The sequence below is a fragment of the Rhamphochromis sp. 'chilingali' genome (assembly GCF_963969265.1).
Source record: "Rhamphochromis sp. 'chilingali' genome assembly, chromosome: 6".
NCBI lineage: Eukaryota > Metazoa > Chordata > Actinopteri > Cichliformes > Cichlidae > Rhamphochromis > Rhamphochromis sp. 'chilingali'.
The window spans coordinates 40,051,713-40,078,355 of record NC_137933.1 but is presented as its reverse complement, the minus strand read 5'-3'; the positions used below and the strand labels follow the sequence as shown (position 1 = coordinate 40,078,355).

General features: G+C 44.4%; 1 protein-coding gene across 1 annotated transcript; it reads left to right on the top strand.

The window, feature by feature from the left end:
- The first annotated feature begins 1,242 nt into the window (after positions 1 to 1,242).
- On the top strand, positions 1,243 to 25,473 carry slc9a5 (solute carrier family 9 member A5). The gene is made up of 16 exons (XM_080884002.1): positions 1,243 to 1,749; positions 8,206 to 8,508; positions 9,464 to 9,627; positions 11,804 to 11,882; positions 11,957 to 12,134; positions 12,352 to 12,572; positions 12,981 to 13,183; positions 14,835 to 14,924; positions 15,005 to 15,075; positions 15,170 to 15,296; positions 17,509 to 17,600; positions 17,750 to 17,876; positions 18,073 to 18,222; positions 19,958 to 20,027; positions 20,193 to 20,318; positions 21,087 to 25,473. Exons 1-16 carry the CDS (start codon positions 1,395 to 1,397, stop codon positions 21,701 to 21,703), a joined length of 2,973 nt encoding a protein of 990 aa, XP_080740128.1. The 5' UTR covers positions 1,243 to 1,394; the 3' UTR covers positions 21,704 to 25,473.
- Positions 25,474 to 26,643: the final 1,170 nt, after the last annotated feature.

Sequence of the window (26,643 nt, the reverse complement as noted above, 5' to 3'; positions counted from 1 at the left end):
GTGAGCTCCCAGAAACTTTTCTGTAATTTTACTTTTAAGCCCAAAGACTCGTGCTGACAGATTTCTTTATCTTGTAGCAAAACTGAGTGGTATGCATTTCTTTTCTTTTTTTTTCTTCCTTATATTAAGATATCGCGGGAATTAAATGTGCAGTTAAACTTCTTTGCATTCCCAGACAGAGAAGCTTCACTGGTCTGGGCCATTTAAAGCCCAAACCAGGCCCGTGATGTAAAACGAGTTTGACATCCCTGCTCTGTGTGGAGGTTTTGTGTATTTCCACTGTATTGTGTGAAATGGAAAAATGATAAAATTCTACTTATTTTCTCAGACTGACCACTGCTTTTTGTTTTCTTTTAAATGGGGCGAGAGTCTTTCCCTTCCAGCTCGGGTCCAGGCTTTTAGCTACGGCTCGGGTGAACACTCTCGTTCTCTGCTTTAATTAGTGCCTCAGGTTGTGGCGGCCTCATTGTGAAAAAGCTCCTGCTATGCAGGGTGCGGCGTATGGACGACCACAAGAGCCACACACATGGAAATAAAGAATTCTGTAAATAGTGAATTTACAAATGCATAATTTATTGTACAATTTATTTAAGCACAGAATTCTTTATTTCCATGTGTGCGGCTCTTGTGGTCCTCCATAGCAGTGTGCCCGAGTCGCATCTACTCCTTGGACTTTACTGACCAGCGAGTTGACACGATTATCACCCCCATCTTCTATATACAGTCTGTTTCAGGAGGCTGTCATTTAATCATGAGCCTGCTTTACACTGTGCTGTTTTGGGTGAGGACTGTAGTTTAACTTGTTCATGTTCTGGTTTTACAAGATGATCACATCTGTTCATACATTTATTAAATCTTCATATAGTTTTTCCTTCTGCTGGAGAATGACCCAGATGTGACCTCATGTCTTCTCATTCAGTGTTCCCCCCCCCCCCCCCCCCCCCCAAGCTGGCTCTGCCCCTTCACCATGTTTCTCCAGAAACATGGCTCCTCCTCAGTAATCCTCCCAAAGAAGGAGCAGTTACAATCACCAGATGTTTGCAAAGTTCAAACATGTCAATGAACTGAAAATCTGACGTCACGCCGAGCAGTATTGATGTGTGACGTCATAGCCGATCGGTACCGAGCATCAGCTGTGAGTCAGTCAGCAGGAGAGCTTCACCTGCAGTGTCTCCGTCTCTTTAAAGGGGGACTGGGCGGGTCACATGCCGGCTCCGGTGTCCCCTCCTCCGTGTCTTACCGGAGTCTGAGTGTGTGTGAGCGTGGGTCCATGCGCGCGCGTGTGTGTTGTTGATGTTGTAAACCGGCTCCCGGCCTCGCTCCGCGTCCTCTCCGTGTCCCGGTGTGTATATAAAGACTCGGAGGATGTCCGCCCGCTGAGCTCCAGGGACGAGATGCTGCCGCTCGGACTGATGCTGCTCCTGCTGCCGGCCGCCGCCGCCGACCTGCCCGGGACGGGCGCTCCGCCGCTCCGGGGGCCGGGGCTCGGCTTCTCTCCACCGGTCCCCGCCTCTCCCTCCGCCCCGCCGCTCCTCCTCCCGCAGCCCGGGGCGGAATACGGGGCGCCCGGCGTCGCCTTGGCCCGGTCCGCTGCAGAGGAGCCGACCGGCACCGGAAAGGAGGAAGACGCAGGGGAGCATGATCATCATCACGGCGGCGGGTACCGGGTGGTCCAGTGGGAGTGGAGCTACGTCCAGACCCCGTACATCATCGCCATCTGGCTACTGGTGGCCAGCGTGGCCAAGATCTGTAAGTGTGTGTGTGTTTGTGTGTGTTTGTTTCCCAGCACCAGTACACAGACTGGAACTTCACTGGTCTCCTTACTGCAGCTGGAACCAGACTGGAAGTTTATTAATGAGAGTCAGGGAATGGCTGCAGCCACTGCCGGACTCACCTGCTGCGGAGCCACGGGCCACAAAGTTCCTGCTGGGCCCCCCGAACCCACCCCATTTTTGATATAGTAAACACTGATGTCTAAATCATTGGTGATGTTTCTAACCCTGATTATTGTCAGCTACCAAAATAATAATAATAATTTTAAAAAATGGTAGAGAAAAGCAAAAGTAAATGATTTTTTTTTTTGTTTGATTGTTACCAGGGTTTTTAGAACAACTTTAAAAGAAGAATTAGGCTCATTACTGATGGTGACTTTGAGCTGATGGCTTAATTCATTAAATGGTTGAAAAAATAAGTAACAAATATTTTCTTTTTTAAAACGAAGACACTTATAACTGCCAATAATTGTAATATTTTACTAATAATATTAACCAACAAGTGACCACGCTATTTTAGCAGTATGCCCCAGTGGGGTCTCCTACTCAGCTTGGGATAATTTCCTTCTTTTATAGTTTTCTCTGATAATGAACACTTTTGTAATCGACAAAACAAGAGTTTAAAATATTTTCTGAGTTTGAAAGTAATGATTGGAGTTTTAGATAAGGAGGAAGAACTAACTGCTGGTTTTAGCCTCACAGTTCTCCTATGAAATCTTTATCAGTCACTGTACATGCTGAACAACTCCATAAAAGACCAAGTTTAATCAAATGGCATCTGTACAAACTAAAATAACTGAGCTTTTTAAGATTTTGGTTGCATATGAAATGTTCTTCTGTGTACATTTTTAATAAAGGTTGGATTTCTAAGTAATATTACAGAAACCCAAAGGAAATCATCAAACCTGAGGCCTTCCATACAGCGCCTTCTTTTCATGTTAATTAATCCAGTGTTGAACAACTTTTATTTATATCTATCTGATTATTTCTGATTATTCGCTTAGTTTAAAAATGAGCCACCCAGACAGAAGACAGAAATAAAACTAATCTTCACATGATAAACAAGTTGTCGAAGTAATAAAACACATTTAGTTTCTTGGGGATTAGATTAGACGATAAATGGAGGTCATAAAAAGAAGCGAGATCAGAAAACTGAGATATCACCAAGTTCAAAATAAGAAAATCATATTTAGTGAATAAAACATGAACAGAATCAGTCATTATATTGTTTTCATAAAAAGAAATTAAGACTCCAGATAAATGAGGCCACAACAATAAATCAGTGCTGTACAACATAATATTAAGTATAACATTTATTATTATCAGTAGTATTGGTTGTATTTGTTGGTTTTGCATCACTGTAAATGTTCAAATTTAACAGTTTTTAACATTGACAGCACGTTTCAGCTATTGATGTCTGTTTCTGGACATAAATTTTTATCTGACTCTTCTACGTAATGACTCGTAGCAATCACTTCACGGTTGGTTAAACTGTGTAATATGAGGGGTAGGTGTACCGAAGCTGTTGCTTCGACCTGCACCCTTTCTGTCTGAAATATGGCTGGTTTTGTTTTGTTATGATTAGATAGCAAAAGTGACACCAGCTGTTACTTCAGTCATTAAGACTAACAAATGTATTTATGAAGATACTAAGATTACCTTCACCAATTCTGTTCTCAGCAGCTTGGTACCTAAAAAGCACTTTTAAGAGAACTGAAGAAGAAAACTCCCAAAATAAAAAAAAAACTAAACAGACATAATGTTGGACATCCAGCTGGCAGAGCTGTTAAAATGAGCACCTTCTCATCATGTGCTGATCTGTGTTCTCTACAGTGTGCAAAAATAAGAGGATTGTGGTTGGCATATACCACAAGAGGACTCCCACTGCTGCCTAAATACACTTCAAAGAGTTTCAAAGCCCAATATTAAAGTGAGTGCTTCTTTTCTCCACAACAGAGTAGTTTAGTTGGCGAAACCTGAACCTGTGGGGCAAGTAGCTTACTACCCGCTCAATATCAGCTGCATCCTGTTGAACCGGTGCTACCCCAGCACCTCAGCATCTTGTTAGAGCCCACTTTCAGCTGGAAAGGGTCCCACTGACAGGGAGCAACAAGCACAGGAGTAGATGAAAGAAGAGCGTAGAGGAATGATCCTTAATCTTTGGGTTTCTTGAGGTCCCGGGTCCATATCCCGGAGGAGACCCCAGTTTCCCCAAGATGTCTCCATCTTGACACAACTGAAGGAGTCCCTGTAGGTAGAGTAAGAGGTCGCTTATGTGGCGTGTGTGCTTGGATGAGTGGGTTGATGAGTCTGTTCATCAGCCAAGAACTGGCCACGTCTGCTAAACATTAATAGTAATGAACAATAAACTTTATGTAGTATTAAAATGTGAAAAGAACAAAGAAACCTTTGAACCTCGATCCTCGAAAGCTTCAGTGTTTCAGAACGTTTCAGAGCAGCAGGACTTTAACTGACACACACACATTCTCGTTTTGATATCTTAGTGAGGACATCTAATTGACATAACACTTACCCTAGCCGCTTACAATAACTCTGACCTTAACCTTCGAAATGAATGCCTAAACCTAAGCATAACCTAATTGTAACCCTGACACTAAAACCACGTTTTGAATCTCAGAAATGCCTTCAAACTCGTGAGGACAGACTGTTGGTCCCCATAAGTATAGTAAGGTTCCAATTTTTGGTCCTCACAAAGATGTCTGAACAGGTACACACACACACACAGCCATGTTTCCATGACTCTCATTCACTTCCTGGAGACAATCTCGAACATTAAATGCTGCATTCACCTTAAAAATTTGACGCTTTCGTCCCTGTTAAAATGACTCGTCCCCATAGCATGATTGCACATTTAAGTCCCCACAACATGAGGAATACCTGTTGACATAAATACTTCCCAAGCTGCTGGTGAGTCACTGCACTGCAAGACAATAATACGCACATGCTATACATACTGCTTACTAATGTGGTAATGTTAGTGACACACACATGCGTGCACACAGACACACACTGTGGCTCTGTTCTAGCTGGCTGCACACATTCAGATCATTTAGACATAAATCAGCAGGTCTGGTGATCTCTTGCGTGTTCTTCCTGTTGTTAAAGCCAAACACAAGCATCTACTGTTAAATTCCCCGTTTCCTGTCACTGTGAGATTCTTCCAGGCTCACAGAGCGCCACGGGTGGGTTAATCCGACACTGAAGACGGTCTCAGACAAATGTGCTCTTTCCTGGTGTCTTTTAACATTCTTAAAGCTAAAACTTTTAAGCTTTTGATCTTCAAAAGTCAAACCTCCATAACAGATATATAAACTTTAGGCTCAGTCATTTCTTTAAGAGACTGTTCACTATCATTTAGGAGTTAATAGACCATTTTGGGGACTATTTTCTGCAGTGGATGAATCAGTGTTTGTTGCTCTAGATTTTATTTGGCAGAGGGGCGATTCATGTTGCAGTGAGTCAGAATAAACCACCGTATGTGTGTAGCTTGATGGTGATGAAGCCTCAGCGATGTCTGTGAAGGTTCTCAGTCATCCAGGTCATCGTAGTCTAAGGAGCTTGGAAAGAAAAGCTGGACCTAACCTAAAGAAGTCCAGACGCTTTTCTTTCCAAGCTCCTTAGACAAGCCTCAGGGATGAGTTTTAATGGTGGAGCTCTGCAGCTCTGAGGAATCAGACTCAGACGCTGTCAGTCTCTGTTTTCAGAGCTGCTTTGGATGTGTGGTGTATAAATGGCCATGTCTGGACGTCATGTTGAGCAGCTGAATGTTCTCAGTGTTTTTTGTCCTCGCTGTGCGTCTGGTGTGTAGGTGGTTCGGCTGTGTGTGTGTGTGTGTGTGTGTGTGTGTGTGTGTGTGTGTGTGTGTGTGTGTGTGTGTGTGTGTGTACTACTGTACAAAGCAAATATTAAACATGCTTCTCTTGAAACAAGCAATGAAGTGTCAAGCACCAAAATCTAGGATTTTATTTCAGACTGATGTTGATCAGACAACGAGCTCTTTCTTTACTCAACATTTATGGGCTGCATTGTTATTTTATTACATTTTATTTGTTAATTATAGTTTATTAAATGTGTTCATTGAATGCACAGCAGTTAGTTTATTGAGCATAGCATATAAAAAATATGACCACGGTCATCGTTTGTTAAGTCCTGATATAAAGCTTCAAAATGAGTGTTTTCCCAGTTGGTGTATTGGAGTTTGAAACCCGGGCAGATCCGACTGAGAAATCGAGAGTAACTTCACTCGTATCCAATCATACTTCTAACTAATAATAATCAGAAAAGCGCTCGCTGGAGTCATAGCTCACAGAGGCAGTAGAATAACGTTTCCCTTAAACTTCTACACACTCACACGTCTTTCTTTGCAACCAGAGAAGTCGTCTGCTGTTGGCTATTAAAAAGTTTAAGCCTTTAATGTAAAGTGTATCATGAGAATTTGAGTTTTTGATACTTTTACATCATTTGTGTGTCTTTCCCCCAAAAAACAAAATAAATTGCAATAAAAATGGTACAAATTAAAACTCGTACAGTATATGCAAACAAATAGTTATGGAAGCCCGTTTCCGCCACTAAAAGAAAAAAAAAATGGATCCATAACTCAAAATTTCGAGTTATTTTCTCAAAATTCGAGTTACTTTCTCGAAATTTTGACATATTAACTCGAAATTTCGATTTATTAACTCAAAATTTTGAGAAAAGTAACTCGAAATTTCGAGTTAGCACTGCCAATCAGTAATCTACGTGAATGATGTCATTTCCTCGTTACCCGGAAGCTGAAGCCCTCAGCTACAAATGCTACAGCTAAGCTACCGGTATTACATCCAGTCGTGAATGCACAGATTGCTGAGTGTTTTCAGCCTGGCTTCACAAATGATGAAATCCCCGTGTTATTAGCTGAATCACATGGTGTTACTATCAGCAAACGTACTCGCCAAAGCGCCAATTTGTTGGGATCCGTTTTTGAGTGCGCGTTCCTCTGCGCCATATGCTTCCGGGTAACAAGAAAGCGACCTCATTCACTTATATTTTTGATTGGCAGAGCTAACTCGAAATTTCGAGAAAAATAACTCGAAATTTCGAGTTATGGATACTAGCTGTTTTGTTTTTATTTAGTGGCGGAAACGGGCTTCCATAAATAGTTAATTAAATTGTCAGAAAGTTTAATTTAACACTCTGTTTGACAAACTAAGTAATTATTTCATGGTTCAGGTTTTAAAGTGTTAAGACACAAACCCAGAAGCTCAAAGATCGACAGACGTTATCTTATGATGTTGGTTAGAAAAATTAGAAAAGTTCTGCAACGCTCTTTACAGTGAGCTGAAGGACTGTATCGCTCCTCTTGTTGTGCCTCCTCTGCTATCTGTTATCCAGAGCACAGAGTCGTGTACGAGTACACCATGTAACTGAACTGCTTTCTGTAAGAGCGTCACACACATATCCGTTCATATATGTGAGTCAGGCAGAAAGCTCATTCACACATGAAATTTAAAGTTTTGTTCATGTTTTGTTATTTTATTCTAGTTAAAAGCTGCAAACAGCTGATGCTCCATGTGTGTATGTGGAGAATTCAGTGTGAGGATGACCCAGCGCTGTTATCCATGGTCACGGAGAACACGGCGCATTGATCCCGATGACCAGCTTAAGTAAAATGCAGAGTTACCCTGTTTAAAAAGACTTATTTCAGTTGGAAAAGTTCAGTATCAAAGTCTGCAGAATGTTCAGGAAGCACGATGATGATGATGATGATGATGATGATGATGATGATGCAGTTGAAGGTTCTGGGTTCGTCTGACTTGTAGGATCAGTTGTAGTTCTGCTTCATTCTGCTTCAGCTGGTGATCCAGCCCTGGCTGATGGAGCAGAGCCTTCTGATTGGTGTAAATGAATCATCATGGAAACAGACGCACACAGTATGTTCGTTCAGGCTTTGATGTTTTTTCCCTGTGTCCTGATTTATGAGGAGCATCACCAGCGTGTGTGTGTGTGTGTATGTCTTGTTGTGACTCACCGCAGGCCTTGATGGATTCCTAACTGCATGTCCAAGGCTACAATGGCAGCGCTGATTTTTGTTTATGTGTTTCATCAAATGCAAAAATATCAACAATTCAGAGAGCAAATAATTGCTTCCTCACATCTCAGCACACGTGCGACACATGTCCGTGTTCACACCTGCAGACCTGACTAAAATGAAGCACGAGTCAGGAGCTGCAGAGTCAGATGTTTGTGGAGCCAAGCAGGTGGAGAAAAATAGAGCTGACATAGGATTTAGTAGCAGAAGGAACAAAGAGGAGCTGTTGCAGGAAACAGAAGGTAGAGAAGGTAAATTAAGAAAAGCAGATAAATAATTAAACTTAACGAAGTCATGCAAACTTTTTCATGCCTTGTTTTGTAATCGGTGCATCTTGTCCTGCAGTGTTCCACTTCTCCCAGCGCTTCACCACCGTGGTCCCAGAGAGCTGCATGCTGATTCTGCTGGGTCTGGTCCTGGGCGGGGTCGTCCTCATAGCCAATAAGAAGCAGCTATACCAGCTAGAGCCCAGCCTCTTCTTCCTCTTCCTGCTGCCGACCATCGTGGGTGATGCCGGATACTTCATGCCGGCCAGGCTCTTCTTCGACAACCTGGGAGCCATCCTGACATACGCTGTGGTGGGAACGCTGTGGAACGCCTTCTGCACTGGGTTCTCCCTGTACGCTGCCAAACTGCTGGGGTTCATAGGTCAGTGCTGTGGGTGCAGGGGTCATAGGTCACAGGTGTGCATCTGCAGTCCTGCATAGCCCCACCTCTGTGTAAATTTATAGTCTGCCCTCAATCCGAGCTCTTTACAGCAATCAGTTTGTTGTTCTCTGAGTTTAGTCTTTAAGGCAGCGCCTCTTTCCAGGAAACAGAAATAACTTGTGAATAAATTTGAGTTAAATGTGCCAGCGAACAGCATTTGTTCAGGACAAACACACAGCAGTAAATTTACAGTACATTAAGTGCCTCTAAAGGAGATTCATGGTGCTCATTTCCACCTTTATTGTTATTTTCTGGACTCAGTGAGAGCAGCTTTCCGTAATCCAAATTTCAACATAGTCCTTATTTATGTTGTCATGTTGGGCTTCGGTGTGTCCCTCCGGTCCATCCTCTGTCTGAAACGAGCCGCTGTACCTCCTCTTCCTTTAACTCTTCGTTTCTCACAGGTTTTTTTAGACGTGTGCTGACCTCATTACTTACTTTGGTCATGTATATCATGGTCGTGGTTATGCTTCCTACTCTTGAGCACGATTTATATATGACAGCGAATAAACGAACACATATCACCTCTCCTTCCCCACAGAAGCTCACCTGCCTCCGTCTCCTCCTCTGTCACACCAGCCCCCTGCATGTTCTCTCTGAGGTCTTCCTCTTTCACTCTTGCTGCTATCCTTTTGTCACAAATCACCCCCGACACTCATCTCCACCCACTCCACCCTACCTGCACTCTCTTCTGAACTCTCTGTTGTCTTCACTGGTTTGTGATAGATTTCGTAATCATTGCAAACACAGTACTGACAGAGTTCGCCGACCATCTGAGAACCAGTGGCGCAGAATAATTTCCTTTAAAATGTTAAAGTTGCTTCGTTTAAAACTGGAAACTTCCTGTTATTGTTGTGTTGTCCCGTCTCTTCATATTTCCCGCGTGTCCCTGCAGATGAGCACGTGCAGGCCGAAATGTTGGACTTCCTGCTGTTCGGCGCCTTGATCTCAGCCGTCGACCCCGTGGCGGTGCTGGCCGTGTTCGAGGAGGTTCACGTCAATGAAACGCTCTTCATCATCGTGTTTGGAGAGTCACTGGTCAACGACGCCGTCACCGTGGTGAGAACCACACACAGTCCGTCAGGCACAAGGGACGGGGGATGGAAAGTGGCACGCACACATGCGTCAATAACAATCACCAGCTGGTTATTGTTACTGATGGTGTTAAAATTGTAACTTATCACCCAATCCTGAAAGACTCCAATAATAATACAAGTTTTTATATCATGATTATATCACCAGAAACTCTGATACATGTGTAAACTTATTTTCTGTATGTATGTGTTTTTCTTTCTTTTTAGTCTGTGAAATCTCTGCTGACACATTTGCAAAACAGTTCTTGATATCAAAGGTCATATTTTCTAACTTAAATTACAATAAAAAATAAACAACACACACGTGCATCTCCACACAGTATTTTCCTGTTCAAAACACATCTTAAAATTGAGCACAATTGAGCAATTGAGCAAACAGACGTACGTCCCCACAGTAGGTGTAAAACCAGCACAGAAACACATGATATGTTAAGGCAGAGCTGCACACACACACACACACACATACGCTCTCACACATGCCTCATCATGTCAGGTGTGTTGCTGTGGCAACAGAGCGGCTTACAAGGTCAACAATGACTAGCACACAAGGACGCACTGTGGGCCGTGTTTGTGCGAACATATCGTTTCCTTCATACTTCACTTGTTGCATTTGTATGAAGTGATGGTGGCAGTGAAAGGTCGAGTGTGGGTGCTGGTGCCGGTCTGAGCGGCAGCAGGTCCGCTGATTTACGATGTTACTCCACATCAAGAGAGACAGAGAAGAGACAGAATCTGGTGAATCGGAGCAGCAGAGCTGCGTGATGAACACGGACCAGGACAGAAGAGCAGAACCTTCACATTTTCTCACATTTACTGTTTGAGAAAGCTGAGATTAATCAGTTGTGAGGAGATTAACACTGCAACTGTCTAATCCTCAGCAGCACTCCGAATCTGAGCTAATCCCACCAAGAAATGGAAAAATCCAAAGTGTGGGAGCACTGCAGCCATGACCTGCAAGCACAGGACGAAGGAAGGAGTTCATTTTCTCAGGCTGGCCGCTCACTACTGCTGCTCAATCGCTTCACATCACAGTTATTACTGTTCAGGCTCAGCTGAGTGCTGCATGCTTCCCCGAAGCCGCACGCCATAATTTACTGTTGTCACGCAGCACATTAAGGTCCTGTAAACAGTAAGAATGCCTGGAATTCCTGCTGTGAAATGATTATTTGTGGGTATAAAGTGGAGATTCATACTGTGTGAATCAGCTTAGAGAGCAGAGGACATGAAATCAGTGTTTGAAAAGCAGGGAGGGGGTTTCCACTGCAGGACAATAAAAAAGAAAGCAATATAACCCAGTGAAGTGAGCTGATATCCAGCTGGTTATCACTAGTGTTGGGCAGTACGTTCAAAAATGCACCGTACAGAGGTGACCTGGCAGTGAACAGAACAGCAACAACATGTTTCTTCATCTTGATTGTATTAGAGTTTAAATCACAGAAACTGCAGCACAGACTTCTTGAGAGGTTTCCCAAAGGGAAGCCGCAGAAAATGAAGCTGCAATAATTGGGAGCAGATTTTTTGCAGCACGTGCCCCACCTGACACAACCTTCCCACGGGGCTGACACTCGGAGTGCAGCAGCCTGTGACCCCTGAGGCTGCTCTGTGTCACCTCCTGCTTTCAAATCTGGAATCTTTTGCGTGTGAAGCAATACGTGTGAACCTCCACACTGCTGAGACACTGAGTATATTAAAAACTTAATTAAGTTGAGGTGAGGCTGAGCAGAGAACCGCCGGCTGAGGCTGCCAGTCCTTAAATGTGAACAAAATCTATACAGGTGAGATACAAAAAACAACAAAACAAAATAATTAGCTATAAATGGAAACCGTTTGTTGGGGGAATGACTCTTTTTGAAGTCAGCCTCAAGTGGCCACTCAAGGAACTACAGTTTTTATCACCTCATGATGGCTTCATTTATCAGCCCCGGGGTCAAAGGTTGCTGCCTGGTCATACATGATGACCTCTGTTAGCCTGTGAGCGCTCCAGCTCCAAATAACAAAAAAAGAATGAGGCTCCACCTTGTGGTGCTATTAAGCACCTGCACTTTAACTGATTTTCCCGAGACGCAGATCACTAAACATTAGACCGTCCGTGGGCTCAGAACTCCAAACACCTACAGTCTAAACCTGTCTGTGTTCTGCAGGTTTTATATAAAGTCTACATTTCCTTTGTGGAAGTGGGAGCAGAGAATGTGCAGACAGCAGATTACTTCAAAGGAGTCGGTGAGTCCACAGAAAGGATCAAACTTTGACTTAAACCTGAGTCCTGTGACTTACGTCCTCCTCCTCTCCTGCAGCCTCCTTCCTCATCGTCAGTATCGGGGGGACTATGGTGGGTCTGATCTTTGCCGTCATCTTGGGCTTCATCACTCGCTTCACCAAGAAAGTCCGGATCATCGAGCCGCTCCTCGTCTTCCTGATGGTCTACTTGGCCTACCTGACCGCCGAGCTCTTCTCCCTGTCCGCCATCCTGTCGTAAGTCCATCCTCTATAAATCAGAACTACCAGTGTACAACAGATGGAGCGGGTTCTGGGTCTAAGGTGTCGCAAATCTGCATTCTTTCTGATCATCAGCAGATGGCGACTTCTCTGGTTGCAAAAACAAAAACATTTCCATCCATCTTTTGTATCAACTCTGGTCTGATTTTAAGTTTTACAGCATGTCTCACTTTGTCTTTTTGTCACATCTCAGCATGACCTTTTGTGGCATCGGGGCCAACAAATATGTGGAGGCCAACATTTCCCAGAAGTCTCGAACCACGGTGAAGTACACCATGAAGACTCTGGCCAGCATCGCAGAGACCATCATCTTCATCTTCCTGGGCATCTCAGCTGTGGACAAGTCAAAGTGGGCCTGGGACACGGGCCTGGTGTCCTGCACCCTCGTCTTCATCTTAATTTTCAGAGCTGTCGGTCAGTCGGTTTCCATCGTGTCTTAAAATAGTTCAGCATCTTACTAGGATATGTTTCAGAGTGCGAGGAGACGGCGGCTTCACGGAAAAGCAGAAAAATACGGAGCATCTGCTCGATGATCGCTGATGGAATAAACCAGCTTTGTCCTTTTCTGTTTGCTTTTCCTGCGGTGACCTTTTGCATGGCTGATCTTTAACTGAGCACGCTCAAATGTCACACTCGTATCAGACAGAGAAAAACCTCCTTTTTAACCTTTAAGGCTTTTCCCCCTCCTGCTCCACCTCTCCCTGCTGAAAGGAGGCGCGCAGAATTTAAATTGAATCCAGAAAATATGTCGAATCTTCTCCACCCTTAAATTAAGATATTTCATGCAGCACAAAGGTGAAACTGTCGTCCTTTCTTCTCCAGGTGTGGTTGGTCAGACCTGGGTCCTGAACCGCTTCCGCCTCGTGCCACTGGAGAAGATTGACCAGGTGGTGATGTCATATGGCGGCCTTCGAGGAGCAGTGGCGTTCGCCCTGGTGGTACTGCTAGACGGCGAGCAAGTCAAAGCCAAGGATTACTTCGTCGCAACGACGATCGTGGTCGTCTTCTTCACCGTCATGTTTCAGGTAGGAATGACGGCGTTCAGCGCCCTCCCTGAAAGACAGACGAGCAAACGAGTGAGGTCAGGTGACCCACGCCGTGACTTTTACACAGATTAAATTTAGTTTGACACCAGTGAGTTACACTATTCTGCACAGATGGGAGCAGGGGCGTGGCTAAAGGGCGACCTGAGGTTGCCCTGCTCCCCTCCCCCCTTAAATTTGACCGATTAGCGTCTGTTCGCTTCAGCCATTTTTCTGTTTTTCTCACTAACTGGCTGCTGACTGACTGAAATTTGACTCGCTTGTTGATCTGTGTCAGACCTGGAATCTGTCACAAGTTAAGTGTTTTAAAAAAACAGAAACGAGTTTGTCGATGTTATAAAGTGGCCTTTAATTTCACATTCAGTGGTGAAATTATCGAGGAAATTGGAGGAAAGTCGGACTCGGCTGATACCTTATTTCTTACGTGGATTTTTTGGAAGTTTTAGTGAAACAGACTTTAGCAGCAGGTCCAACCATCCCTGTCCTTCATGCTGCACTCAGTGTGCTTCGAAGCCTCTGCAGATAACAAACAGGAATTGTTTTTGGGTTCCAAAAAAACCCATTTAAGGCCTTCTCACCATCATTATAAGTCACCCAACGGAGTCAACTGCAAAGCAACCAATCAAAATGAGGACCCAGCATTAACTGTGTCTGCTTCAGGCTGTTAGGAGGACTCACAGATTCATCCTTCCATCATCTTAGGTGTTAATCACACATGCATGTGTTTGATATCATCTTAATTTAGATAGAATAAGCATTTCCAGCTAAAAGGATCCCCTGGAATCAGAAGCAGCCAACTGAGTTAGCGTCTGTTTAGTCTATTCTGTTCTATTCTAAACACTAAATCTAAAGAGTATACTTTGGTGTAAGTCATGAGTTGACGTTGAGGCTGAAGGACCTTTGATTCCCATCATGAATCACGGACCTCAGCAGACGGTGGTGATTCCCACAAATGTCTTCTGTTAATGAGTTACCGTCTGAGTGCAACAGATGATGGTTTATCACTTAGATAATAACGAAAACGTGACTTAGACGTGGATAACGCTGACTCATCTCTGGATTATGACCAAATCACTTCTCAAGTTCATGAGCTGTTTTAGAGAAACAGTAGAAGAAACTGGAACACTGCTTCAGAGGCTGTGAGTCTTCTGGGGGGCTGAGACATGAGGCAGGGCTACATTGCACCAGTTTTAGCTCCACTGTAATGTCGTAGAATCAGTGCTTATACTTATATAGAGTGAATGGGTTAAATCCAGAGAGGAATTTCCCCACAGGGATCAATAAAGTATACATTAAATTCATCTAATATGTACAAAAAGAAGCACCAGAAGGCAAAAACACTGCTACAAGGCTCAGGAATATTTAGAAAAGCAAAAGAAAATTCCACTAAATCTTCCATCACAGGAGAATCCAGTGCTGGTAAATCCACCTTTAATGGATTCAGACACGTGTACAGCGAAGATAGATGGCTCTGTTTTGGTGGGTTTGCTGCCACCTCGATGGTAAATGTCTCTTTGAGATTAAAATGCTAGACTGGAAGTGCCATCACGACTTTAGCAATAGAGAAGGTCCTGGGGGAGGTGTCCACATACTTTTGACCAGAAGCTCTCTGAGACTCTTCTCTCGTCATCAGGGTCTGACCATCAAACCGCTGGTGAAGTGGCTCAAAGTTCCTCGTGCCACCAACAGGAAGCCTACCATCAACGAGGAGATCCACGAGAGGGTGACTTCTTTTTCTTCCCCCTTTCCTCTTCTTCTTCACCTTCTTCACCGTCGCCCTTCTCATTAATGTTTTGTCTCCAGGCCTTCGACCACATTCTGACTGCGGTGGAGGACATCGCAGGACTGCAGGGATATCACCACTGGAGAGACAAGTGAGTGTCCCCGACATCACTGCAATGTTACAGCAACATCAGAGGAAGCTGCAGAGACAAAGTGTTTCATACCTGTCGCCCTGTCTGAGCTCAGGTGGGAGCAGTTTGACAAGAACTACCTGAGTAAGCTGCTGCTGAGGAAGTCCGTCTACAGGAAGAGTGAACTGTGGGAGGCTTATCAGAAGATCAACATCAGAGACGCCATCAGCGTCATCGACCAGGTCAGAAAAACCATCCAAGCATTACTAACATTAAGTGTAAAGAAGGAAAGCAGCCAGCAAGTCCTTCACTGTCACATCGAGAGAGTTTTAAAGCGTGTCAGCTTTACATCTATCGTAGTTTTATATCAATAACATGTATGAAAGTCAGTTATGGCTTTTGGTTTTGCCAACACTGAAAACTTTCAGAAAATGAAAATGAAAGGGACCAGATTCATAAAGAGAACCACACACGTGCCCGTAAACGACGAGGTATAATCCCTCTCTGCTGACAGTGACTTGCATATTTCATGGACCGATGAGCGATGACGTCCCGTCTCTGTCAGTTCCTCTGAAAGCCACCAGGTGGAGAACTAAACCAAGAATTAGAGCCAGTAGGCTTCAGTGTGAAGCTGACAGAGGTTTGCTGTGTGTAGGAGGAAGACGACACTTTAGAAACATTCAAAATATGACAGAGACTCGTCGATCCCTGAGCATCAGTTCGTACAAATCCAGACGCATTAAGAAAACAGCATCATTTGTTTTTACTTTGAAAATATAATTTGAAAATATTTAGAAAATGATTTTTTTTCTATGAACTTTTATTTCATTCAGGAATGTTATCTTTCATTGTATTATTTTATTTAGCTTTTACTTATTGACACACTATATTTTGTATTATTCTGTTTTATTTCATTCTGCTCTACTTGCTTTTTTATAAAAAAATTTTCCTGTTCTAGTTTAACGCTGTGATTAACAGAGAGGACGGTGCTTGAGAGAGGTGAAGAAGAGAGTGCAGGCAGGGTGGAGTGGGTGGAGACGAGTGTCAGAGTTGAGTTGTGACAGAAGACAGCAGCAAGTGTGAAAGCGAAGGTTTACAGGATGGCAGTGAGACCTGCTGTGATGTGTGGTTTGGAGATGGAGGTCGAGCTGGACCAGGATTATAAATGAGTACATCAGAGACAGAGGCAGAGCAGGGAGAGCGATATATAAGGAGGATGGAGATGGAGCTAACAGGCAGGAGGAAAAGAGGAAGACTTCAGAGGAGGAGGATGTGCAGAGCGTGGGTGTGACAGAAGAGGATGCTGGGAATGTGTGACATGGAGGCAGATGATCTGCTGTGGTGACCCCTGAAGGAACCAGCTGAAAGAAGAAGAAGAATAACTACACTGACCTCTCTGACAAAAGAGTTTCCCACCTTTGGAGATAAATTGCCTGTGAAAAGACATGAAATCGTCTCTTTTATGGCTTTGAAAATTTTCCAGTTTTAAGGTCCTTCCTTTAAATTCTGTCTCAGTGTTCTCAGACTGAGCTGGCTCTGATTTTGGACTTGTTGGCATCTCCTTTCACGACTGTGAACTTTCCTGGTCAGCAGAGTGAAACACAAACAGTCTGACCCGCACCTGCACAAGCTGAGCGTTTTAATAAATCAGCCTGAAACACAGTGAGGGGCCTCCAGGCTAACGCTCAGTCCCCCCGTGAGGCCGACATTAGAGTCAGAGCAGAGGTGAGTTTTATTTATCAGCCCACCAGCTGAGACGAGGAAAACCCCTGGACCAGATTTATGAGGAAAACAGGAACGAGACAGCCTTTTTATTATATGACGATCCATCATATGTTTTTAGGAGAGCACAAAAATCTCCACCGCTAAAAATCCATACGCAGCATTTAAAAATTCAGTAACTTTATCATTTTTCCTACAGAAAACTTCTTAGAAACCAGGTCAGCATTTCTGGAAACAGACTTTTAGTTTGATGGATAAACAGCACAACAGGTGGGAATATCCACTCTGGGTCTACCCTGGAGCTTCCTCCCAGTGGGACATGCTTGGAATTCCTCAGGTGGCTCCTGTTAATTTGACTTCAGGGTGAAATGTCCCTTTGCCTGTCAGAAAACCACAAAAATGTTTACAATAACATTAACTGTGGGTTGTAACAAATGAGGAGGGTCTCAGATTGAATACTGTTTATGACTGACTGAGTGCTGGGGCCTCTGGTGGTCATTAAAGGAACTGCAAGTTTTGGTGCTTCGCTGTTGGTTTCATTTGATTTTGTGGAGGTCACCGCTTCGTTTGAACCACCAAACTGTACCACCAGGTGATTTGCAAGTAGTGCACCTGCAGTAAGACATGTTTTGAAGAGTGTGTGTGTGTGTGTGTGTGTGTGTGTGTGTGTGTGTGTGTGTGTGTGTGTGTGTGTGTGTGTGTGTGTGTGTGTGTGTGTGTGTGTGTGTGTAGGGTGGGAACGTCCTGACCTCAGCCAGACTGTCTCTGCCCTCGATGGCCAGCAGAGCCTCGTTCCCCGAAGTCACCAACGTCACAAACTATCTGTGAGTCACATGACTGCAAAATCTGCCCTGCCGGACTCATAAAAGTTTCAGGTTTCACCCTGTGCCCTTTGATAAGTGAATTATCAAACTCTTTGTGAGCTTTTCAGTTCTGACTGGCCTGAATGCTCGCTGATGTTTGTCTGTTCCAGACGTGAGAACGGCAGCGGTGTGTGTCTGGACCTCCAGGTCATCGATAACATTCCTGGAGCCAAAGTGGAGGAGGACATGGAGACGCACCATGTCCTCGCTGGAAACCTGTACAAACCCAGGAGACGGGTAAGTTTTTCCCTTCTTGGAGCCCCAAGGTTTCTTAAAGTTGTGGAGATTGTGTTGGAGGGCACTCAAGATGTTTCAGGGTCTTTAAAGTCATTATTGAGATCTTTAAAGAAGATCAGGACAGGGGAGCAGGTCTCACTGGGAAATGAAATGTGTTTGAGTGCGTGAGGCTGAGGCTGGTGTCCTCTGTGTTCAGTATCAGTCCCACTACAGTCGTCACTTCATGCCGCTGGGGGAGCAGGAGCGCCAGGACCGGGAGGTGTTTCAGAGGAACATGAGGAGCCGCATGGAGACCTTCAAATCCACCCGATACAAACGCCACAAGAAGGAACGCAGCCTGAAAAAGGTGAGACGCATCAGTCACCGAAACAAGCTTTAACCAAAGTCCAGAGAAAACATAAAGTTCTGCTTAGTGCACCAGACGCCAGTTTTTTAGGAACAGCTTTTAGACTGTTCCAGGATTTAGTCGGTCCCAGGGTCCTCGGTCTTTCTTGTTAAACAGAATGATTGTGATGCTGAAATAACAGCTGTCGTTACAGACTGGTTTTTGCGGTTGTCTAGTTTGGTTGGGATTTTTTTTTTCACCTTTAATGAACCAGGAAGTGAAATGCTTGAGATTAAGAATCACTTTTCTGAGCATGCTCTGAACAATGTATTTTTTTTTTTTAAATCAAGAGAAAACCCATGACCTGCTCTGTTTGGACTGAATGGATCTGGAACGATCAGATGACTCCTGATGATGATGATGATGATGATGGAGGAAAATACAGTACAGTAGATGTACTTCATAAAGTGTTTCTACTTCTACATCTACTGTACTGTAGCTGGAAAATGTTTCCTTTGGTGTCACAGCAAAATTTTTATGCGTAAAGATTATGAAGACAAACAGTGTCATTGTGTTGTGAAATGAGTGAGTCTCATTGTGCACTGATCGGTTATGGTAAATGGCCTGTATTTGTATAGCGCTTTACACATCCAGTCATCCACACACACATTCACACACTGGTGATGGCAGCTACGTTGTAGCCACAGCCACCCTGGGGCGCACTGACAGAGGCGAGGCTGCCGAACACTGGCGCCACCGGGCCCTCTGACCACCACCAGTAGGCAACTGGTGAAGCGTCTTGCCCAAGGACACAACGACCGAGAACCATAACCTTCCGATTACAAGGCGAACTCCCAACTCTTGAGCCACGATCACCCCATCAGTTGTTTAAAGCTTGGCTTTGCTCTGCTCTCACTGGGCTTGTTTTGGGACTTAAAGTGCACATCATGCAGTACCTGCATCTGTTCTCACCGTTGCTCCAAATCGAGCATTTTTATTGGGTGTATATCTTCTGTAAGCTCAGTAAAGTCCTGCTAGTTTCCAGCTCAGGTCCATAATATCACAGAGAGGCTGACGGATCAGCTGGATGGCGAAATTTCTCTGTTTGTGTCGTGTGGGCGAAGCTGATTATGGAGGTGCGAGTTATTCATTCAGCTTTATTTATGCAGGCATGATGCAGCGGACTACCTGTGCGGAAAGCTCAGTAAACAGAAAGAACCAGACGGACAGAAAATGACTGGATTATTTCTTAAAAACAAAGAAAGAAAAAGACATTCTGGAGTGAACCTGTTTTCACAAAGAATCCCATTTTACCACTAACAGCCCTCTAAATGACACGGTGCGGTCCGCAGATTACTATGGACACGTGGTGGATCGGTCATTGGACGGGTCCAAGGAAATCTATATTTTAGACTTTTGTAAACGTTTCATACTGAGTGACACAGCTGGAAGATGAAAGAGAGAGACAACGTTTAAAGGTTTTAAAGAGATTTTGAGTCTTAAACTTGTGGGGACGGGCACTTTGTCCCCACAAGTATAGTAGCAATCCAATTTTCTGTCCTCACAAAGATGTCTAAACGTGCACATGGATCCCTGCGTCAGTCTGTTTAACTGTAACATGACATTTGAGACTGTGAAACGGTTGGTGGATTACAGCGCAGAGGCTTTTACCGCTGTCTGTCACGAAGGACTGCTGATTGAAGGCCGGCTGCTTCCTGTTGTGGCTCACTGCGTTTGCTCTCTCCCCTTTCAACAGCGGCGAGGATCCGACGTCAAGGAGGACGGCAGCGATAAACCCAGACGTAACGTCAGCTGGCAGGACAAAGGTAACGCAAATAAAGAGAGAGCGCTGCAGCCTCAGCGGGCTCTTTCTACTTACCAACGCATCCACACATCTGCTCTGAACGTCTAAGGAAAGATTCCTCTGCCATCAGAGAGGATTTTAATGTCTCCACCTATCAGCAGACGTGATTCTCTGTCTTTGTGTTCAGATCCGGTGGTTGTTCCCGTGGAGACGGAGGACAAAGCTGAACATTCAGATCCAGAGAAAGACGAAGACGTCGGGATCACCTTCATAGCTCGGAAGGCCGAGACGCCAAAGCAGCGACCCAAATCGGGTAAAACGTCACTGTGTCACTCAAAAACTCAGTGGACCTCAAACTCTCTTGTGTGTGTGAATCTGGATGTAATAAGTGAGGAGTGGAGTGGCAGACAGAGGGACACAGTAAGCTCATAATGTAGCAACTTATTAATCCGAAGGAAGACATGCTTTAAAGCAGGGGTGGGCAACTCCAGGCCTCAAGGGCCGGTGTCCTGCAGGTTTTAGATCTCACCCTGGGTCAACACAACTGAATCAAATGATTATTTCATTACCAGGACATTACAAGACATGTTGAGGAGGTCATTTAGACATTTAAATCAGCTGTGTTGGACCAAGGACACATCTAAAACCTGCAGGACAGCGGCCCTTGGACCATAAATTACAAAATTAAAATCATGTTGCATTCACAAAATGAACTGAACAGGCAAATAAAGCTGTGAAGTGATCAGGAAGTGTTTACTGAGCTAACAGATTAAGTGAGTTTTAGGGACATGTTCTCATAGACTTTAACTGAGCCAGACTTCTTGTAGAAAACAGAGGGGTCGCCCCCTGCTGGCTGCTAGGAAGACTGCAGATTTTGGGCACTTCAGTCTTGGCTTTACTTATTGGATCCAGAAGCTACATCCATCTTTGATTTGCAGTCCCTGAGGTGAACGTCTGATTAAAGTCACATGACTAACTAAAAGCAGAATCAGAATCTCCTCCTTTTCTTAGAGTGTGAACCTTTAAGTCTTTCAAGCCTCGCTGCTCAGTAACTATCCCCCTGTTGTGTCTCATCCTTCAGTGCCAGCAGCTCTGGAAGGGTGTCAAATTCCGCTACTACCACCACCACCACCTGCACCGCCCTCACCACCACCCGCACCCTCCTCACCAACCAGTGAGGACAGTCATTTGCCGTGGAAAGGCAGTCTGGGCTCGCCTCCCCCCTGCGTGTCTTTGGAGGCCACAAAGATCATCCCAGTGGACCTCCAGCAGGCCTGGAACCAGAGCATCTCCTCTCTGGAGAGCATCTCTTCCCCACCGGCCCCTGCTGAGCCCATCCACCCACGGGTGAGCGCCCTCTTCAGGCTGGGTGGACCCCGCCCAGCTTCCTACACGCCACCCGGCAGCGCAGCGGGCAGCACTTTCTCCATCGGACCTCAGGTGTCTCAGGGCTCGTTCCTCTTCCCAGACAAGAAGAAGGAGGAGGAGGAAGAAGAAGAGGACGTGGAAGGGGGAGTGGCTGCGGAGATGCAGCCGCTCATGTCTTCCCTGAAGCCCCCCGGGCCATTGCCGCCTCCACCTCCGCCACCTAGCTCCGCCCCTGGCTCTGGGAGGAGGAGGACCCCCTGTGTGTACCTGAGGAGCCTGGTGACATCGCCCCCTCCTGAGCCTCACAGCAGAGGCCCCACCCAACTGTAACAGCAGATGCCAGATCAGTGGAACATCAGCCACCTGCAGAGCAGGGCTGGACTCCACCAATCAGCAGCTTCAGGATACTCACAGACATCAGGTGATGTGCTTCCTGTTAGGCCGTCCAATAGGAAACTAGCTCATCATCCATCCTCCCACAGCTGCACCTCTTAGCAGGTCCGATCTTCTCTCCTGTAGCCTGAGCTCCATGTGACCAACCTGCAGAGGTCAGAGGTCACCTGCTGCTTTTGATCTGCGCGTCACCAGCCGACACAGGTGCAGACAGGTGTTCAGATTCAGGTGACTGTTAGGCAGGTGAACGGTGTGATGTTACAGATTTTATCAGATCTCATGTTCAGACTCAAAGCAGCTGTGTGTTTATGTGTCTCTCGTGGCTTTCAGCTTCCTGTCTCCGCCTCTTTAGCCTTTTCATTTTCCTCAAAAATGCAGAGTTTTGTCTTTTGACCTCAAAGCAGGGTAAAGGGGTCAGACTGATGGTACTCCAAAGCTCCACGTGGTTGTAGTTTTTGGACATGATTGAGTGAATTAGCTGAGTTCCTGCTGCTGTTTCATCAGGATCGTTTCTTCTCAGTCTGCGGCTCTCAGCTCTGAGCCCAGTGCTGAAGCCTTAAAGCTTTCTGAAAAGGTTTGGTAATTCCTTCAGAAAGCTCTCTGTAGTTTTATCAGATAAACAGGAGGACATAGTGTATTTATTTGGAGCTATTTTTAGTGGCAGGCTAATCAACATCTAAGTCCAGAGCCAAGAGAAGTTTCCCTTCAAGGCTTTCTGATTCATTTTAAAAGTGGAGAGGCCACAAAACACTAACTATCTGTTCACCATCCGGAGGGACTCAAGCCTAGAATCAACCTGCCAACCCAGTGATTATCAGACAAAGCTCTACCGCTAGCACCACAGATGGATGTCCTCACAGTGGGCATAAAACCGAGGCACCTTAAACATCAGCGTTCTAGTAAAGATTAAATATGCAGCTTCCTGTCAGCTCTTCTCTCTCATAAACATGTTTGCCAGCTTTATTTATCCTGATGTCTGAGAGTGGATGGCAAACAGGGAGAGAGTTATAAGTAACTTTAAAAGCACGACCAGGGCCGTGAAGTCAAAGTGGCCTTTGTCTTTCTGTCAGAAAGTCCTGCAGACAAACTTCTTTAGTTGATCCTTTCACTGTCTGTTTGAGTCTGTACGTGAACCGTCTGATCTCTGTGTGGCCTCATGGACAGAATCAGCTCTCAGTCTCGCTGCTGCTCTGCTGTAGGTCTGCGTAGGAAAATCTGTGTGTTATTGATCAAATCTGCAATTTATGACTACGTAATCACGTATCAGCATATTCTTGCTGCAGATGGACATTAACAAAGTCCATTTGATTACAAGTTGGAGGACAATTTCATATTTTATGTAGTTTATTACAAAGTGAAGGAGTTATAAGTGACATAGTGAGTGCAATATAATCACAGATTATGAATAAAACAATAAAAATAATCCTTGGTCCTTGGTTGTAGCAAAGTGCATTCAAACCCCTCTCTGCAGCTGCTGACTTGGGCCTGATTTTACCTGTTTAATGTTGATTTGTTACTAATCAAATACCTTCACAAATTCAGAGGTTTTTTTTCCCCTTTAAATGTCCTTTAATCAGTTGCTGGTTGAGGCAAATTTTCTGGTGCAGATTGTAAAACCCAACTGCAGACAGCAGCAGGGGGCGCTGCTGCACAGAGGGGATGCTAGTGTTAAGGCCTCCACCTGCTGCCACCCTTTAACCTGAGCTGATAGAAGCTTTTCTGACAGAGTTCTTTGCTTTGCTCCGAATCTGAATGTGTGTATTTATTCTGTCAAAGCTGCTCGTAAACCGTAAAAATCTGAAAATGTATTTTGTAAAACTGCAGACATATAAAATCTACAGAATAGTTTATTTTAAATGACCAAAGTGTGTAATAACAAGCATAATGAACATATCTATGGCGTGCGTCCGTCTGTAACTGCCTTACTCTGTCGTGTCTGTGTTCAGCTGTGTGTTGATTCAGTGTTCATGTCTTACTGCATGTGTTTCTCTCTGTGTGTGTGTGTGTGTGTGTGTGTGTGTGTGTGTGTGTGTGCGTGTGCGTGTGTGTGTGCGTGTGTGTGTGTAGAGGTGGACAACAGTCTCCGGGCCGTCCGCACGTTCTTATCCCACCAGCAGGCAAACATGTTTGTGTGATGTTTCTTTAGTTTTCTCTTGTTTTGCCAAAGAATGTTTTTTTGCCTTAACGTCTCATCGAGCTGCTTTTACTCTGTCAGCCGATCACAAATCTGCAGCATCTGCAGCCGCTCAGCTTCACCCTCAAAGTCCCGTCGGCCTCTCGATCCAGAAAGCACACAGAACAAAAAACTGACATGAGATCTCACTGTTCTCCACAGTGCTGATGCTCCATAGACTGTATATAAAAGACAGCATCGTGTTTGAAGCCTCGGGCTGAGGTGGCTCTGACAGTCGCAAGAGAGCTGTGCCGTAAATCATAGCCGGCTTTATCCTCTGTTTTAGTTTAAAGGGGACCATAATTTCCAAAATGAACATCGTGTTGTATTCAGTAAAACTTGAAACCAGAGTTTTAGACGATGCACTCATCAGGAAATAAATATAGAATAATCATATACATACAAATCCAAATATAGGGTTTTGTTTTTACAATTAGAGGAGACGCCCCCTGCTGGCCATTAGAAATAATACGCTCTGCACTGGCTTCACTTTTCAGACCCAGAAGCGACATCAATCTTTGACCTGCACTTCAAAACATTTCAGCCGGAGTGAGCTAATTATAAAACTCTGTGAGTGTCACACAGGAAGCTGCAGGATGGAAGAAGGTTACAGTTTCTTTATTTTCCAAAGAATTTTCATTTTCAGTTTATTGATCTTTAAGTTGAAACTCCCTGCCTAACAGTATAGCTGCTGTTAGGTTTTTAATTTTACTAGAGTGCAGGATTTAAGACATTCAGAGTAAATAAAAGTCTTTGCAAAGCCACCTGACTCACAGAAATGTCAACATCTCAACCTCAGTAAACACGCCAACGCCTGTTCCAGCTCGCTGAACTGACACATTTTTATTTTGTCCTTCGTTTAAAACAAAGCGCCTGAGAACATCTCAGAATCCTGTAATATTTTGATTCAAAAATTAATCAGCTTTGCTTTAAAACGACCGATACATATTTTTTGTGGCATCCTGTTTTTGTAACTTCACACAGGTAAAGTTGGCATCCCAAGCACAAACCAGACATTTTGGTCTTTCTTCTGTTCTTTTTCCTTCCTCGTTGCATGTTAGGCTGAAGCTACCCCTTGAAAAAGCTAACACAAAGTAGCAGCGCATGTGTAAATAACTGAAGTGCAAAGACCTGAATTAAGACGGAGTGAAGTGCACGCTGAGTGGCTGCAGCAGGCTGCTGTGATCTGCTTCGTCTCTGCTGTCGCCTCGTGGTGCAGCCGTGATAACAGGAAACATGTCGCTGCTTGTAGAGAGGTCTTCGCACTGTAAACATACTTGAACCTGGAGCTGATGCGGTGGATGCGAGGGGATGACCTCGCCGTGTCCAGTCGATCATTGCCGCAGTGATGCCTGAATCTCTGAGACAGGGGAACGTTCTGCACAGCGGCAGGTCTTCGTCTGTTAGGCCTGTGATTCGGGCCGTTGTTTGGAAAAATCCAATGAATCGTGTCTGTCTTTGTGCCAAATGTGTGTTAGCTTTGGCTTCGGCCCAGAGATCCAAGAGTCAATAAATGTGAGGAGTGTTTTTCTGAATGAGCCCACCTGTCTCCGTGCTTCTTTATTCTACCTGCTTTACTCTTTTGATGCTTTACTTTTAATGTCTGAGGGAAACTTGCTTCATTACGTCTGATACTGTTACTCAAGACCTGTGCAGAGTAACAGAACCTAAAACGCCCTCAGAATGCAACCACCAATCAGTGGACAGATGTTTTTAAACTACACCTGTACACTGTAATGTACCTTAGCAGTGCACAGAAATACTATAATACACAGTAATTTATGCTACTTTATCCTTCTGCTCCATCTCATTTAAGACGAAATGTTATATTTTTACTTGACATTTATTTTACAGTTCTCCTTCAGAATATCAGACATCACTAAAATAAATGTTAGTAAAGTAAACATAATTTGAAGTGTTCTCAAACGGTGCAGTACTGGACTAAAAGTCGGCTCCACCCCAGAGTTTCAGTGCTTTATGTTCTTTCTGCTGGTTTCAGTTACAGCAGTAAAACATTCGATACTCTGGGAAGTTTTTCACTTCTGACATTTTCATCATTAATGTCGCTCGGTAGGTTTAGAATACCTCTGGTCTTGTGAAGGATTTTTCATTTGCAGGACTTTTACTATGATGGATGCAAAGAAGGCAAACATCCCCTCTCTGGAAAATACAGCTACATACCCTAAGCTGGCAGACAGAGTGTGTGCTAGACTGCAGCACATGAAAATGAACTCATTCGTACTTTGTATGAAACTTCCAATCAGATTTAATTATTGTTTCAGCTCAATTTAACCCTTCTCCTGACCTTCCATTTAAAATAAAGCTGTGTTCACTCACAGCACCATCTTGTGGTACAAACCCGTATTACACTCATAGTACAGTTCAGCCCTTCTTTAGCTTCTGTCGGTATCTCTTCAGGACAATACACAGTAGATATTTTTGGCAGTTAAACTCATAGTTTTTGTTTCTTCAGATTGGGCCGACAACTTTAGTTAATTTCAGAAGGTTCAGGAGTATTTTCAACATTTAAAAGCGTCAGAGTTAAATACCAGAGCCAGGTATTTACCAAGTTAAATACCTGGCTTGTTATAGCTGTAACAAGCCAGGGGCTGTGTGTAAATGTAAACCCGTTGAGCTGTATGGTATCAGTGCTTCTGAACAAAGCCTTACAGCACGTACTGTATGCATCATGTTGAAACAAGAA